The sequence below is a fragment of the Balaenoptera borealis genome (genome assembly GCF_965194805.1).
Source record: "Balaenoptera borealis genome assembly, chromosome: 16".
NCBI classification, from domain to species: domain Eukaryota; kingdom Metazoa; phylum Chordata; class Mammalia; order Artiodactyla; family Balaenopteridae; genus Balaenoptera; species Balaenoptera borealis.
In genome coordinates, this window is record NC_138872.1 from 32,655,267 (window position 1) to 32,672,198 (window position 16,932).

Below are 16,932 nucleotides of genomic sequence, written 5' to 3' on the forward strand. Positions count from 1 at the left end.
AACTTGGGTGAATTCAGGGTTAAAATTTTGTTCCCTTGAGATTCTGGTCCTTCCGATACCAGCTGCGTGGGCAGATTAAAAAGGCAAACTATAAGACCCCAAAACATTATCTGAGAGTGTTCTTGGGCATGCCTCCCACACATTTGTCCCTTTGAAAGGCTGTATTGTGCAATGGTTAAGGGCATGGGTTCTGGAGCCAGACAGACTCCCAGGATTCAGATCTCAGCTTAAGCACTTCACAGGTGTATGAACTGTGCGTTCCTTTCTTCATCTGTTGTAAAAGCTAGTGGTGTTGAGGGTTGAATCAATTAATACATGTAAAGTCCTTATAGAAGTGCCAGGTACATACGTATGATAGCTATTATTACCACTGTGTTTGATACTGTTATCACCATAGCGATGCAGGGTCAGAGCAATTTAGGATTCTGCTGCAGGAAAAATGTTCATAGTTTTTTCCTCAGATAGAGAAGCCCATAGAAGCCACCCAAGTAGATACAGAAGTAGAGGGCATTGTTCCCTTGGGTCTTTTGCCTGATTCCTTTGTTAAGACACAAGCTGGGTGTGTTTTTCTGTGGACCTTGGAGCACTTGCTGAGTTTAGCGTGGATGATGTGATGGCTCTGGCGGCCCTGCTCCTCCCAGCATGTGGCTGCTGGGCTACTGCCTCTGTCAAGGTGAAGGACATACTCCTGGGAAGGATTGACCTCAGGGCCCTTTCAACCCAGCAAGAACCATCCCCCTTGGGTGTGTGCCTCAGTTCTTTCTGGGCTCCTGACATGTTTTCTCCTTCCCCTCCTCTCTAACTTAGATGGAAGAACTGGTGGGTGAGAGGCATCTTGACTTTGGCCATGATTGCATTTTTCTTCATCATCATTTACCTGGGACCAATGGTTTTAATGATGATTGTAAGTGCCATTTATATGCTGTTTTATAGTTTTGCCTTCACTTTTCCCTGCAGGACTGGTCATTTTATGTGCCAGGTGTTGGGTTGGTTCTGGGAATCACTTGGGGTCCAGGCTCTTCAGACCACATCTGCCTTAGAATAGCTGTGATTTCTCACCTTCCAGCAGCCAACTGGAGGGCCATTTGTGTGTGAATTAAAGATCACTTTAAAATTTGATTTTATTACTTCAGCTCTTTGATCAAACTGGGACCCTGGCTACGATTCTGTGTGACTCTTGGTTTTGTTTCTTGTTTTCCTGGAGTCTCCCTCCTAGGTTTAGGACTTTTTTGTTAAGAAATCCCAGTCCACAGTACTTTGCTGTTAGTCTTCCCACTGTCATGGACAGGGTCAAATGACTTAACAGATGAGTGCTGAGCAGAGCAGTTGGGACTTTTCAAGTATGTATTTCTATTCAAAGTCAAGAATGGAAGATATTGAGTCCCGAGGAGGGGGGTGTTCTACAATAAAAAGTTAATTGAAGTTTCAGAAGCATATATTTATTGTGAGAAATTGCATCTACTCTGTGTGACTTAAAGGGCCTCACTGCCCTGTGGGGTGGTGTGAGAGAGAAAGGAGGAGAGCAGAATCACTGAAGGACTGACATTGTTCTTAAATATAGTGTTTTTTCTTGAAGGCCCTTGACCTGTTGGTTTCTGTTTCCAAAGATCATAAGAATTGGGAAGTTGACAAGTGTTCTAATTCTTTTGTGTCCTACAGGTGATGTGTGTTCAGATTAAGTGTTTCCATGAGATTATCACTATTGGCTACAATGTCTACCACTCCTATGACCTGCCCTGGTTCAGAACCCTCAGCTGGTAAGCTCTTTAGCCCCACGGAAACCCTTAACAGATTTGGACGAGTGTTTTGTGGTAGGTATTTACAGTCATGGTGGGGGGGAGGCCGTGATGGCCATGGACCTTCACAGTGCCTTTGAGACCCAAGTATTGCATAGGCCGGACTGTATGGTTGGCCTGTGAGGAGCGTTTGAGTAGTTACCCGGAGTTTGGACTCTTCCTCAGAAGAAACCAGACCAGCTGCATCTGTGACCGTGTTTGCATCAGTATTTGGATTCCTTAGACTCTGCACAATGTCCCCCCTTTTCTAGATCAGTACATTTTTCATGCTCTAGTATCTCAGCATCCCACAAGAGTCATCTGGGAGTTGTCAGTGCTGGTGTTGCTGTCTCTGGAACTTGACTTCCTCACCCTTAAAACAGATGGTTGAGACCTAGTCAGTGCTTTTCAAACTGTGATTTTGGAGCCCTAGTTCCTCGGAGGCTCCTTGGGTGCCAGTGGGCAGGAGTGAGACTGAGTGCAGGGGATCTGGGCTCCTCAGAGGAACTCTGCTTTCTCCTCCTAGGAAGGGGCTTGACGCCTTTTTTTTTTTTTTTTTTTTGGGCCACGCCACGCTGCATGCAAGATCTTAGTTCCCTGACCAGGGATTGAACCTGGGCCCTCGGCAGTGAGAGCACAGAGTCCTAACCGCTGGACCACCAGGGAATTCTGGGCTTGGCTATCTTGAAGCAAAAACAGGATCAAAACCTATAGTGCAGATGATGTCCGAGACCCCTTCCTGATCTGAAACTCGCTGCTGTATTGACCACACTCTTCTCAGGTGGTGACATGTGAGCAGAGCACTGCGTAGCCCTGAGAAGACTTGGGGCAAATACAGACTCTTCTCACCCTGCTGTGCTGGGTCTCTGGCATTGATTTCATTACTTACCAGTCCGGAGAGTAGTGTTTTGGGCCCCGGCAACTTGGTTATGGCCAAGGGAGTTGATGTGCTCGGACTTGGCCTGGACACATACTTCTGAGAGACGCTTCCTCGGCATCCAGCAGCACAAGCTGCCTCGCAGTCTCCACAGGGCCTGTGCTTGCCACCTGGGTTAAGACGTAGGTCTCTCTTTTGGGTCTTCTATAGCTGGAAAGCAATCTTATGAATTTTGTTAACATACTCAGGATGTCTGACCCCTGACTCTGGTCACTGTACAAAGGAAGTATTTTTCACATAACAGAAAACAAACCCAGTATCGGAGTTCTTGAACTTCCACAATTAAAAAAAAAAAAAGGAAAAATGGAAGAGAGAAGCTCTCCCCTCTTTCCTCTGTCTGGATCCTTGTTGAGTGTTTAGAGTGGGGCTGCTGGTTCCCGTACTCAGAAACACCAGTGAGGCCGCAAAGGTATATGAGCCATGTCTTCTCCCTCCTCAGAGCTCCTTCCAGTAGAGGAGAGAGGTTATAAACAAATGAAGAGTTAGTGCTAGTGAAAGGTTTGTGTGTCAAAGCCAGGCATCAGAGAGGAAGACAGTCTGAAGCATAATTAATTGCTTAGTGGAAGGAGCAAATACTTTGTACTATAGAAATAAATGCAGGGGAGGCAGATATCATGTTAGGTCATGCAAGGTTTTATGAAGAAAATGGTATTTGAGCAACGAGTGATAAACTGGGTAAGCGAAGAGCATATTCCAGGCAGGGAAAAGAAGGGAACCAAGCAGACAGGTGGCAAAGCCAGAGAAGTCCATTTTGATAGGTGTGCAAGGTTTGTGTCAGGAAGAGTGGAAGTAAGACTGCGGAGGCAGGATGAGGTGCCTTTCAGAGGGTTGTCTTATGGTTTGAGTGTTAAGTTAGGCCTGGTAATGCTACAGAAGGGGCAAAAACTTGAGTCCCAAGTTTATGATAAATGGAGAGTGAATGAAAGCCACAGATTTCTAGATAAACGTCTCACCTGCAGTGTCACCAGAGAACAGGGAACGGTGGTCTGCTTGTCCCTGTGTGAGCTGCCCCCGGGGGTCTTGGGGGTCAGGTGGACCTCTGGTCCTCGAGGCTTTCTAACAGCCTCGCTTTAAAGGAGGGGCCACATGTGCTTCCCTTGGCAGTGACCTGTATTCTTTTACAGGTACTTTCTACTGTGTGTAAATTATTTCTTCTATGGCGAAACAGTGACAGATTACTTCTTCACTCTGGTCCAGAGAGAGGAACCTTTGCGGATTCTCAGTAAATACCACCGATTCATTTCCTTTACTCTCTATCTAACAGGTATGCGTCAAGCAGCTCACCAGTTGTTGTGTATGTCTTGTTTTTGCATGTCTGCTGAGTTGGGGCATTTCTTGGTCAATGTAAGGTTTTGATGACATTAACTCTGACCACTTAGGGGAGCAGAGCTAAGGGTTCTGCCTTACGTGAGCTGTAGCAGCTTTTTACTAAGAGAAATGAGACCAAGGGGCTTGTGTGGTTGTGGAGGCTGAGTTTGTGCCACCTGTCCTTGTGTTCCAGCCTCTGTTGGAGGACTGCATAGCATGGTCGTGTCCTGACTGTCCTCTTGGCAGAGATTCTGCAGTGTGACTGAAACAAAAGCCACCCAGGAACTTGTATATAAAAAGGGACATTGCATTGACATATACACTACTATATATAAAATAGATAACTAACAAGAACCTGCTGTATAGCACAGGGAACTCTATTCAGTACTCTGTAATGACCTATATGGGAATAGCATCTAAAAAAGAGTGGATATATGTATATGTATAACTGATTCACTTTGCTGTACAGCAGAAACTAACACACATTGTAAATCAACTATACTCCAATAAAAATTAATTTTAAAAAAAGGGACATTGCAGTGTATTAGAAATTTTATTGATTGGGTTTAAAAAGACCTGTGACTTCAAAGGAGCCAGGAGCTTACTCTTTGAATCTCAGTTAGCTCTTCTGTAATCTAAAGCTAAAACAGGAGCATTACTGTGAGGATTTGATCAGATACATTGCAACTTGACAAACAGTTAAGTGCTCTGTCAATCTAAACTCAGTTAAGACTGTACAGTAATGCTAGTAATGCGTTCTTCATAGTTACCCTCAAAGCCAGTTTGAGGCATATGAGAAATTTGTTCTGACCTAATACGTTTCAGTCTTACCTGTTGTTCATCAGCTTGATAGCAATACTTGACTCTGTGAATGACACCTGGCTATTAAAATATGAAGTCCACTTCCGAGAGGTCTGCTGTGTTGAGGATAGAGAGCATGCCTCAGAGCCTGGGAGCAGCCCCACAAAGGGAGGCCAGGGGTCTTGAATAGTGATGTGCTCTCTTCTGGGCAGGGCTGCTTTTGAGGGACCCAGCACACTTATGGGTAAAATCCCTTTTCTTCCTGGAGAGTTTGGTCATATGGGTCAGTAGGAGAGAGATGCAAGGATGGCCTTGGCCCCGTACTAGGTGGATCCCCCTTCTGCTTGTTCTTTAGGACAGAGATTGGCAAACTTTTTCTTAAAAGGTCCAGATAATAAATATTATAGGCTTTGGGGGCTATAGGGTCTCTGTTGCAGCTCCTCAGTTCTGCCATTGTAGCACAAAAGGAACCCTGGACAATATGTAAACAAATAGGTATGGTTGTGTTCTAATAAAAGTTTGTTTATAAAAACAGGCAGCTGGCCTGACTGTTGTTGGCCCCTGCTCTAGGATCAAAACATTTCTATCTGGTGAACATTGTCCTAAGTTGAGTGTAGTCTGCAAGATTTTAAAATATTGCCTTCCTTTAATTGTCTTGAAGGAGTCATTTTTTCCTTCTGACTGTTTATCTGGTTTTATTCCCTTGGGCTATGAATTTGTGCCCTGGTTAACTGCTGCCAGGAAATTAGCAAAGGACTGCTTAACACAGCTAAAGGAAATGACTAGGACAAAGATAAATGCAGAATGTGATTCATTTTGCCCTTTCTCCTCCTCTTCCTCAAACTAGGATTCTGCATGTTTGTGCTGAGTCTGGTCAAGAAGCATTATCGACTGCAGTTCTACATGGTAAGGGAAATATGTGCATCAGTGTCAAAATTCTTGGCATAAGTGAAATTCTGTGGAAACTCCACAGGCCTCTCATCCCTTCTGTGATAAATCAAAACCCTGGAATGCAGTCTGTTCTTATGCATCTAGAACCTAGAGGATGAAGGAGGCATCCCCAGTGAAGTTTGGTGGCTCTTTATCCACCTAGACCCAATCACTGTTACGTAATTTACACCCTAAGTAGTCTTTGCCCTCTGGACCTGAGGGTGGCCTCCAGGTAAGGCTCAAGGTGAAGCTTTAGGCATTGCCCATAGATATCCTGCCTACTATATCACTCCCTCAACCTAAAAACATCCCCTCTCTGAGTGTCCTAAGCACTCAATAAATACTTACTAAGAAAATGAGAAATACCCAGGCTTTTGGAGCATAGAAGGACTAATTGGTGGGCCATATGGGCCCTCTTGATGGCAACCGTAGCTGGGGAACATAGTTCTTCCCAGAGGCCTGTTCTATACCTTTTCACTTCCTGTTAGACAGGTACAGAAGCAGATATCTTTCCTACCTGTTTCTAAGCAATTTTCTATAAAGTTTATAGAAAAGGTAAAGGTAAAGTTTATCCTTTATCTTCTTTTGCAGTTTGGCTGGACCCATGTAACATTACTGATTGTTGTAACCCAGTCACATCTTGTTATCCACAACCTGTTTGAAGGAATGATCTGGTGAGTGATGTTGGGGGGATTTTTCCTTTTATTTTGTAGGTGTTCTCGTATAGGTGGGCTGAGAAACCCTGATTAACTGTCTAAGCCAGAGGTTCTCACCTGAGCTACATCAGAATCCCCTGCAGGCCTAGTTGCAACACAGGTTGCTGGGCCCCCCCACTCCTGAGTTTCTGCTTCAGTAGCTATGGGGTGGGGCCTGAGAACTTGAATTTCGAGTACATTCCCAGGTGATGCTGATCCTGCTGGTTGGGACCTACACTTTGAGAACCACGGTTCTAGACTAACAGGTGTAGAGATATTTAAAGAATCAAAGACAATGAAACTATATGGCAACAAATTTGAAAATCTAGAAGAAAAAATCATGATTTCCTGACAAGAGGTCACCGAGTAAAAATCATGAAGAAGAAAACTTGAATAGATCAGTAATTATAAAAGAACTTTGAAAATTGCATAAGAATCCACACCTGGAAAAAATGACCAATGATAGCAGCTGAGTTTTATCCACCCCTTAATATTAAAACTGATAAAAGCATAGGGAGGGAGAAACAAGAATGATAAACTGATTTCTTTTATGATTATAGATATACTAAATAAACTATTAGCGAATGGAATCTGGCAGTGTGTCAAAAGAATGATATACTTAGTGGATTTTATTCCACAAATGCAATGGTTTCAGCAGGAAATCTATCACCACTGATAGAAATCAGTAGGCTGACTGAAGAAGCTATGCTTTTAGTGAAAATGTGAAGGCATATCCTTGTGTATATGAGGTGCTAAAGTACTGTGATTAAGATCCCAAACTGTGGGCTTCCCTAGTGGTGCAGTGGTTAAGAATCCGCCTGCCAATGCAGGGGTCACGGGTTCGAGCCCTGGTCTGGGAAGATCCCACATGCCGCGGAGCAACTGGGCCCATGAGCCACAACTACTGAGCCTGCGCGTCTGGGGCCTGTGCTCCGCAACAAGAGAGGTCACGATAATGAGAGGCCCGCGCACCACGATGAAGAGTGGCCCCCGCTTGCTGCAACTAGAGAAAGCCCTGGCACAGAAATGAAGACCCAACACAGCCAAAAATAAATAAATAAATTAAAAGAAAAAAAAAAAAAAAGATCCCAAACTGTGCCTCTGTTTCCTGTTCTCAGGGTGAAGGCACAGTAATACCCACTGCCTGAGGAATAAATTAGTAAAAATATGTGAAGTGCTTAGAACAGGGACTAGCTCATCTAAATGTTCCCCTTAGGGCATTATTATGTTTAAAATAATGATAATGACTTGAGGAGACGTACTCTCCCTCTCTTTCGGAGTTTTGTTAAGTAATTCTAAAGAGGGGCTCATGCTAAGTTCTCATGTTTAGGGCTAGACATACCACTTGGTTCTAGAGTGAATCATATTAAAATCTCTAGTTATTGGTTTTTAGACTGAACCTTCAAGACTTAATTATAGGTGCAGAGCAGAGAATGTTGCTAAAAGCCTCAACAAAGTAAATACTATGGGTGGTTGGGTGGATACAGGTGCTCTAAATCCCTACCTTAACAAGCAGGAAGTCAGAAAATATTGCCTGTAGTTGAGGGGCTAGGATTTATGTATGTTATGTTAAACTGTAATAGAGGAAATTTGAAAAAAGTGACTGTCAGAGAGCAGAAAGTGAGAAGAGAGAGATGGTACAAGTTTGGAAACTGTCCCTTTTTTTTCGTGGTGGGGATGACCAGACCAGCAGAGGGAGGCAGAGAAGAAATCTGGCTATATATACTTGGTCTTGCTCTCAGTGTAGTCCTGGGGAAAAGTTGGGCTCACTAGAGCTAGTAATAAACAGTTTAAAAAAAAAAAAAAAAGTAAATTATGAAATAGATAATAAATGTATTACTTAGGATTATGGAGGTAACTGCTAGAAGAAGAAAAGTCAGAAATGATTAAAAGTAGTTATTTTGGAGAATGGAGATAGGGATAGGGGAAACAGGCAACTTTTTATTTTTTCTTTTCTTTACACTTTAAATTTTTATATTACTTTATAATGAAAAAAGAACAAATGATATTTTATAGAATACCACCTCCATTTATTCAGTAGTCATTCAGTAAACATTTGAATGCCGCTATGTGCCGGGTACTAGGTATGGCTTATGTGGCATTTTATTTCTTTTAAACTTATTCCTTAATGGTTAATAAGTACTATATGGGTTATTGTGGTACTGAAATTTATGAATGGCATTGTTTTGTGGACTTCTGAGGTATTATCGTCTTGGTAGCATTGATTCTTACTTTGGTTTATTTCCTAGGTTCATTGTCCCCATTTCTTGTGTGATCTGTAATGACATCATGGCCTATATGTTTGGCTTCTTCTTTGGTCGGACCCCACTCATCAAGGTAAGTGGATCACCCTAACACGGACCATCACCGTGAGGGGAGGGTGGTGCTTTCAATTATGAGTAGATCAGCTTAGGAGACAGAAGAGATCTAGCTGGTGTGTACATCTTTATGTCATCCTGATGAAAGGCTAGTAATAAATTAGCTTCAAGAGAAAAGCCAGAGGAAGACTTGACAACTACTCATAGGGAAAAAAAAGAGCTAATAGGGAAAATATTTTTATAGACGGCGTAGGCACACTTTTGTGGCTTTGATCTGAATTTGAGTGTTATCATTAGTTTGCTGTTTTATAATATAATTAAATTATTTGGCCAATTGAAACAGAAAGGAAACTGAGGGCTATCAGGCAGGGAACAAGGAAACCAAGTATGGGGTATTTTAGAAGGTGAGGGGTTTAACTGAATGAGTTTTTTTAATAGTAGAAAGACTTTTAACAGTTAATCATTATTCCCAAAGCTAGAGTTATCAAAATGCCTTTTTTTAAGAACTTGCTCTCTGTCCACAGCTGTCCCCGAAGAAGACCTGGGAAGGCTTCATTGGGGGCTGCTTTGCTACTGTGGTATTTGGCCTTCTGGTAGGTGGTGCTCCCAGCTGAGTGGGGGATGGGCAGAGGCCTCCCACCCACCTTCAAAGCCCATTCACGGCTAGTGAGCATGTCCCCCGAGGCCAAGGACTCTGTCCTGCTGAATGGCAACCTTGCCCTGTAGCGGGGCATGAACATGGCATGGGCAGTGCCAGCTGTCCTTTATCTGCCAGTCTTTAAGCAGTAGAGGAGTGGGGGCCGTGCACACCTTGTACTCCTCTCAGGCTGAGGCCTGGCAACACTCAGGAGATGGCATTCTTGTCCAGGCATTTGATATTTTGCCTGAGAGTAAGAGGTGAGGTGGGATATGCCATTCTAACCCAGATTTTCTCCTGTGGGTGTCTTGCCTGGAGAGGAATCATCTCCCAGCCCTTTCTAGAGCACCATTTGCTGCTTCTGACCCTCAGGCCAGTCTCTCCCCTTTTCAGAGTTGTCCAGCTGCCCTTCAGGGCTGACTCCCTACTTACCGCTCTTCAGCTTTCTCCCCTCCTGGTTGTCTTCCTCTCACTATACCACTCCCCTCACCACCTGCCATTTTGAATTAAGGGATCCTGAGAAAAATGGACCATCGCTCCTGCAAATGGGGTGAAACTTCTTGTAGTTCTTTGCCCAAATTCCCTCAGGTCTTTCCTGGGTTTATTCAGGGCCTGGTTGTTGGAGCAAGTACATTGAGGCCTCAGTGGGCCATCAGGCTCTTTTTCATTTTTTTTTTCCAGATACAGGTAAAATACGCATATGGTGAAATATGAACCTATGATTTAGTGCATAGCTTGCACTTAGGGTGCTAGGCACTGTGAGGGACTTGGCTGAACCAGGCGTGTGCTGCCCAGGCAAGATGGCTGGAACGTGTCTCCTTTGTCTGTCTGTTCTCATCCTCAGTTGTCCTATGTGATGTCCGGGTACAGATGCTTTGTCTGCCCCGTGGAGTACAACAATGATACCAACAGCTTCACTGTGGACTGTGAGCCCTCGGACCTGTTTCGTCTGCAGGAGTACAACATTCCTGGGGTGATCCAGTCGGTCATTGGCTGGGTATGTGCCACTCACATGGGGCGAATGATCCTTGGCTGCATAGTGACTACAAAGAGAGAGCCCCCTCTCCACCACTGCCTTCCCTCAAAAACAGCTAGCTTCCTCCCTCCCCCAAGCTTGTAAGCCCCAGGTTGGAGAATTGCTCAAGTCAGTTCAGGGTGAGGACAGGAGGAGACATTTCCTCCCTCTTTAAATCATTAAGACCAGGGTTCTGAAAGTGTGCTTTTGGATCCTGGGGCACCCTGAGGTCCTCTCAGGGGGTCTGTGCTTTCTTCGTAACGTAATGAAGAAAGTTTCACTTTTTCACTTTGTCAACATTTGCCATGATGGTGCAAAAGCAGTGCTGGCACCTTAGCATGAGTGAAGGCCGTGGCACTAAACTGGACTGTCATTGAATTCATTATGCCACTTACTCACAGGAAGACTCAGCCAGCTCACCTTAAGAGTGTCTTTGATGAAATAGTAAAATTATTAATTTTATTAAATCTTGACCCTTGAATACACACCTTTCTAATGCTCTGGTACCAAAATGGAAATTATACATAAAATGCTTCTGCTAAATGCTACAGGACAGTGCTTACCTAAAGGAAGACTGCGTGTGCACCTGCTTGAGTTATGAGCTGAACTAGCGGCTTTTTTATGGGGACATAATTTTTACTTGAAAAGAACCAACAAACTAATTTTTCAGATTTGGATTTTTGGCAGACATTTTTCTTGAAAAGGAACAAAGTGAGTCTGTCACTTCAAGAAAACAACTGACAGTAGTTGTTACCAACGATAAAATTTGGCTTTCAAGTACAAATTAGAGTTTTGGAAAGTGTATACCTGCTACTGTAAGTTTGACAGCTTCTTAATACTTAAAGGCTTTTCTGAGGGATCTGTGGTGATTTTAACATATGACATTTTGACATTGTATGGCAAAATTTGTCTACATTTGAAAGATTTGTGTAACTCAGTGAACCAGTATTTTTGAAATGGCCAGTGCATGGTGTTACACAGTCATGCACAGGTAAACGATCCATTCAAAGTGCAAGATAGACCAATGGATTTTAATGTAAGAGTACAAAACGGTCATTGATAGGCTTTCAGATTCCACATTGCACCAAATTTTTAGAAAACTACCACTTAAGTTCTGGTGTAGTATCAGAGAATACCCATAATTATCTGAAAAGACGGTGCTAAAATACTCTTCCTTTTTTCAACAACGTATCCTTGTAGGGCTAGATTTTCTTCATACACTTCAACCAAAACATTATATTGCTGTAGACTGAATGCGTAATACCTTAATGTCCTCTATTAAGCCATATATTAGAGATTTACCAAAAACAAACAAAAACCCCCAAACCAGTCTTCTTCCTAAATTTTTTTGGGGTTGGGGGAGAGAAATAGTTTCATAAAGAGGTGGTTTTGTTGTTGTTGTTGTTTGTTTGTTTTTTAATGTTAACAAGTAACAAGCCTGGGCTTGCAGGCATCTCGACTGACTTCATTTATTCTTTTCAGAAAACAGTCCGGATGTACCCCTTCCAGATTCACAGCATTGCCCTCTCCACTTTTGCTTCACTCATTGGCCCCTTTGGAGGGTTCTTCGCTAGTGGATTCAAGCGAGCCTTTAAAATCAAAGTAGGAAAACCCTTTTCTGTTCCTCTCATTGTCTCCTAGCTGGGCCCCTATTCACCCGTCTTCTGCCTTCCTCCTCCTGTCCCACCTCATCAGCCACCACCCCCTTCAAAATATCAAGCTATGAACCCTGATTATTAATGTGTGCTCTTCTTCACCCATGCATGGAATTTAAGTAGGTTAAAGGAAGATACATTGTTTCTAAGAAAATTCAGTGGTTGGATTTTCAGTATATTTGTTAATATATTCTTTCTTCAAAAGAAACATTTTGTAATTTAATAAGATTGTGTACTATTATAGCTTCAGCATTTGAATCAATACTTACTTTTCACTTTCTGTTGCCCTCAGCTATTCAGTACAGTAGCTGGACATTGAGGTGGGACCATAAGCCAGGCTTTGACTTGGCTGAGGCCAGGCTCATCAATCCTTCCCCTCCTCTAACAGGACTTTGCCAATACCATTCCTGGCCATGGAGGCATCATGGATCGCTTTGACTGCCAGTATCTGATGGCCACCTTTGTCAATGTGTATATTGCCAGTTTTATCAGGTATAGTACCTTTCCATCTGAACCAAGTTAGTGGATTTTTAAGTGTGGTGAAATTCTAGAATTTTAGCTACTTCTCAGTTTGAGTGAAAAAAACCAAATGTGAATGCAGTTTTCGGTTGCTATTAGTTATGGATTCCCTGAGGACCCCTACCCTCCATTAGTAGAGAATCCAGAGAGGGAACAGCTACTTGAATAATCAGGCCCTCGAAGTTGCTTGGCCCCTGCTTTGCTCAGTGCTGTTTCTTCATCCTCTTCCAGGGGCCCTAATCCGAGTAAGCTGGTTCAGCAGTTCCTGACCTTGAGGCCAGATCAGCAGCTCCACATCTTCAACATGCTCAAGTCTCACCTGACTGACAAGGGGATGCTGACAGCTGCCACAGAGGATGAATAGGGACCACCCAGGGCCAGGAGAGCAGGAACAGGGCTGAGTGAGGGGCAGGGCTCCAGGGCAAGCCCAGCTGGACAAAGACAAGACTTCAACTCACTGTCTTTTTTTTTTTTACAGTGTTTTTTATTTGTGGATTTAAAAAAAAAAAATCTGTGTGTACAGTCTATGTGCTTATGATTTGAGTTGTAAGTAACCTACAGCTTTGAGTTGGAAAGAAGTCATGGGGGTAAAACCATTTGGGTTTTTAAAACCGAAGTTTTTAACAACCTAGAAGACAGTGTTGCCCAGCTCTGGAGCACCTACTTGGTGCTTCTAGCTCCCAAGCTGGAGCTTCCATATCTGGGCTTGATCAGAGTGGACATTCATCTGTGTTCGTCCAGTTTAGCCCCCACCGAGCTCTCTTTGTAGCTGACTCCCAGCAGGGAAGAGGTGCACAGCTTGGATGTCTTTACTACTGGAGCGCTTTCCCTGGGCTTCTCAGTAATCCCTGCCTTGGAGCTACAGGAGTGTTACCTCCTGAGGCTGAAGGGATGAAGACTTATTAATCAGATAAGCATTCTGTTCACAAATCCTGTGGAGTATGAGCTCTGCTTTATGATATGGGTTCACCTCGCTTCATCACAGACTGAAAGAAGGTTTCAGTTTTTATTTTTTTCAGAAAGCATGAAAAATTATAATAGTCTGGAGAAAAGCCACACTGTACTATTTCAAGTGTATGCAGTAGGATATACTGTAATTGGGCCTTTTCCCACAGGGTTTAGGCTCAAGTGGCTCCTATAGGGCAGTCGGCTAACTGGGTCTTTTCAGGGATGATGTCGTTCACGTTTGTGCTGTAGACTTGTTGCTGCTGAATCCTTTCTGGGGGCTTCCCCATTTGGCAGGGAGCAGTGGGCTTCTCTTTCACATGCCCATGCCCTTGGCCTTGCTGACCACCCACGTAGCTGCTGTGTTATGTGTGTGTGTGTGTGTGTGTGTGTGTATATATATTATATATATAATATATATATATGTATAACTCTTAAGGCAAGTGTGTATCTGTGTGTGTTTTAAAAATCACTTATTTCTTACAGTGATTTCAGTTGTACCATGACTTCTTCACTGAAACCACAAAGTCCTGCTTACAACTCTGCATAACCCAACCCAATTAGAGGTTTGAAGCTTCTGAAGACTAGATTAAATGCACACTTGTTGTATAATGTGACCAGTTTAAATGTAGTTTGTATTTTACAGGGGGACCTTTTTTCTTTTCAACTGTGACTTATTTATTGTTTCCTTTTAATTAGAGGAGTGAGGTTGACTTTGGGAATATACGTTCTTTGTCAGGACAATAAGCAAGGGGGTATAGGAGAGAGAGCTTGGTGGCCAAGTGTGTTCCATTATTCTGTGCCATATTGGTTCTCATTGCCAAATGGGGGTGTAACAGTTTGCTTCAGCACCTTGGGCTGGTGCTGCTTTGCTCTATTTCTGTTTATCTCAGCCTCACTGCATCCGTGGATGCTCACAGCCAGCCCAGATCACTGAGGCGTCCAGCACGGGCCAGACCCCTCTTGATGTCTCAGCTCACAGTCGCTGTGTGACCTTCCACGTGCAACAGCTTCCTTCTTCTGAACTTTTATTTCCAGTTCAGTACATGGCTTTTCTTTTTCAGGTCCAAGGCCCCCTTAAAAACAAAATGTGTTTTTGCGTGGGGTTTTAGCGCTGGCTGTATGACGCTAGGTAGGACAGACACACCACTCTGTGGGTCCTCATTTTCTGAGCTGTCTTCTAATTCCCATATTCCATCATTCTGGCTGAACAAGTACATGTACCAGAGGCTGCTGCAGGTATTGAGTCATGTCCTGGGCACCCAAAAAGCAAGTACTTACAGGCCTTTTCTAAATACTTGTCCTTAAAATGCTTGTCCTCAGCAATAAGTCTTAAAGAGTGGAGGTGATTAGTAACGAATCTAGTTTTCTGATTGCAGAATGAACTTGGTTCCCCAAACCAGAGATGAAATGGCGCCACATTTGTCTCATGGTACCCCACTGTGGGCAGATGGTGGGTCCTTGGGAGCAGGGAGTCTCAGCTGGGACCCGGCAGCAGAGAGCCACCTTTGAATAGGTCTTCCTTTGGGATCAGGGAGCCTGGCACATTTCTGTGGACGTGGCTGCTGATGGGGGTCCTGGGAAACGGCAGCTGGAAGCTCAACAGAGCTGCCATCAAGAAAGCCTGAGGGTCAGCGGGATTTTGTTTTCTTTTGATTCCCTGCCTGCTTTCTGGTGAAATAGGGGAATTTCGTAGTCAGTAGCCAGGAGACTGATGCCACCTTGTGTCTATATAGCACATTGTTTTTCTTTCTTCCATTTATTGAAAATCTTTCACCAAACAGACAAGTTTCCAGAGACTTATAACACACAGCTGTGCAGATCTTAATGAGTGGCATAACTTGCTTCAGATCCATTTTTTTTGTGAGAAATAAAATGTGACAAATTGTGGGCCCTCCCTTGTCGTGGATTCAGTTTCTAACTCCCATGCATGGTTTTATGTTTCCCATTTGATTTTGTGTTCATACATATTGTGCAGTCCTGATTTAGAGATTTTTGTTTTGTTTTTCAATTTGAATCCTGTACATTCTCACAGCAGCCTTCTGAGGTACCTCAGGTGAGAGGCATGAGCCCTTTGCTGATGAGGAAACCGAGGGCCAGGGGGGTGCGTCCCCAGGGTCACATGGTGGTTGTGCTCACCAGCAGGACAAGGACTTATCATCCCCAGGCCTCCTCACCTTTGGGAAAGTGCAGTACTCCTTCCAGCAAGCTCAGGAGGGCCGACCTGTGTGCCACGTTTGGAGCTTAAGTTGCTGTTAGCTCCTACCTGGTGACATAAGGAGCTGATGGAAAAAGAAACCAGGGAGCATCTGCAGGGGCTGGACCTGGGCGTCCTCCCCGGCGAGTTCTCGTGACTGCTCGCAGGACACCTGTGCCTTTTCCCTTTGCGTGCATGTGCCACCCTCTCAATTGCTCTCAGCTTAGAGGAAGTACACATTTATGTTTTGCTTCTGAAAGTGAAACCCTCTAAGGCAGCCTGGGCCTTATTTATGTTTATTACTTCTTGCCTGTTTCATATTCTGAGCATTTTAGTAGGTATAGTTTAACTGTATTTAAGATGTACTTCCTTCTAGTGTTGTACAATTCTGTAATGTATGTTTGAAACTAATGTCTCAGAAGGGGCAAAATGTAACTTAGCCTTACACAGGTAGACTCTGAAATCATTTTATGGTATTTATTTTTTCCCCGCTGGGCTTTTTATCCTGTAACTTATGTTGTATAAGAAGATTCCAAAAATATATTTTAATGGAGACTAAACAGGCCCTTTGATCTGAATGAGCTAGTTGCCGAGTTAGCTGGAGGCTGATTCGAATGGATCCTTAAGTTCACATCTTCAGACTGTCAGTGAGCCCCTGGCAGGATCAGCAGCATCCCTGACATTGCCGGGGGCAGGGGTGTGTGTGACTGACTCAGGGCAAAGAGCATCATTGCTTGGAAAACTGGACAGCAGTGGCCTTGCTCCATAAGAAGCCTGCCCAAGGTCAGTTTCCAAGGAAGTAGATTTGCATTACTGTACTAGATGTGGCACCTCTGAAACGTCTTCTTGTGTCACTGATAACTTAGGCACCGTCGCCTTTTGTCTTTGGGAGTAACTCTCGTCTGTGCCCACCTTTCTTGTGCGTTGTGATTATGTGCTGAGGAAGGGGTGGAGTGGGGAGGGTCAGTTTCCCTTAGGCCCAGGGTGCTGTTCTTCCACAGAAGGATGTCCAGGTGACTGTCATACACACATTGCAAGACAACAAACCATGGGCCGACTCTCACTGTGCTTGTCAGCAGGGGCTCCGAAAGAGCGGCTAGAACAAACCATCAGCTTCCTGAAGAGAGGGTCTGGTTCGTGGGCAGAGCCTCATTATTCTGTCCTTGGTGAAAACGAACTTTCTTTTCCCTTGATCACCTT

The 16,932-nt window shown here is 43.9% G+C and overlaps 1 protein-coding gene across 3 annotated transcripts in view; it reads left to right on the top strand.

Moving 5' to 3' along the window:
* CDS2 (CDP-diacylglycerol synthase 2) overlaps positions 1 to 16,271 on the top strand; it is a 60,668-nt gene extending 44,397 nt beyond the window's left edge. For 2 of the 3 annotated variants that reach the window (XM_082359134.1, XM_082359135.1), the window contains 11 exons: positions 808 to 904; positions 1,660 to 1,757; positions 3,837 to 3,976; positions 5,669 to 5,727; positions 6,343 to 6,425; positions 8,696 to 8,783; positions 9,289 to 9,357; positions 10,246 to 10,398; positions 11,899 to 12,018; positions 12,460 to 12,563; positions 12,822 to 16,271. In XM_082359134.1, coding sequence (XP_082215260.1) covers positions 808 to 904; positions 1,660 to 1,757; positions 3,837 to 3,976; positions 5,669 to 5,727; positions 6,343 to 6,425; positions 8,696 to 8,783; positions 9,289 to 9,357; positions 10,246 to 10,398; positions 11,899 to 12,018; positions 12,460 to 12,563; positions 12,822 to 12,954 — 1,144 coding nt within the window. In that variant the 3' untranslated portion in view covers positions 12,955 to 16,271. The remainder of the gene's footprint in view (positions 1 to 807; positions 905 to 1,659; positions 1,758 to 3,836; positions 3,977 to 5,668; positions 5,728 to 6,342; positions 6,426 to 8,695; positions 8,784 to 9,288; positions 9,358 to 10,245; positions 10,399 to 11,898; positions 12,019 to 12,459; positions 12,564 to 12,821) is intronic. The other variant, XM_082359136.1, reaches the window with a different exon arrangement.
* The last annotated feature ends 661 nt before the right edge of the window (positions 16,272 to 16,932 follow it).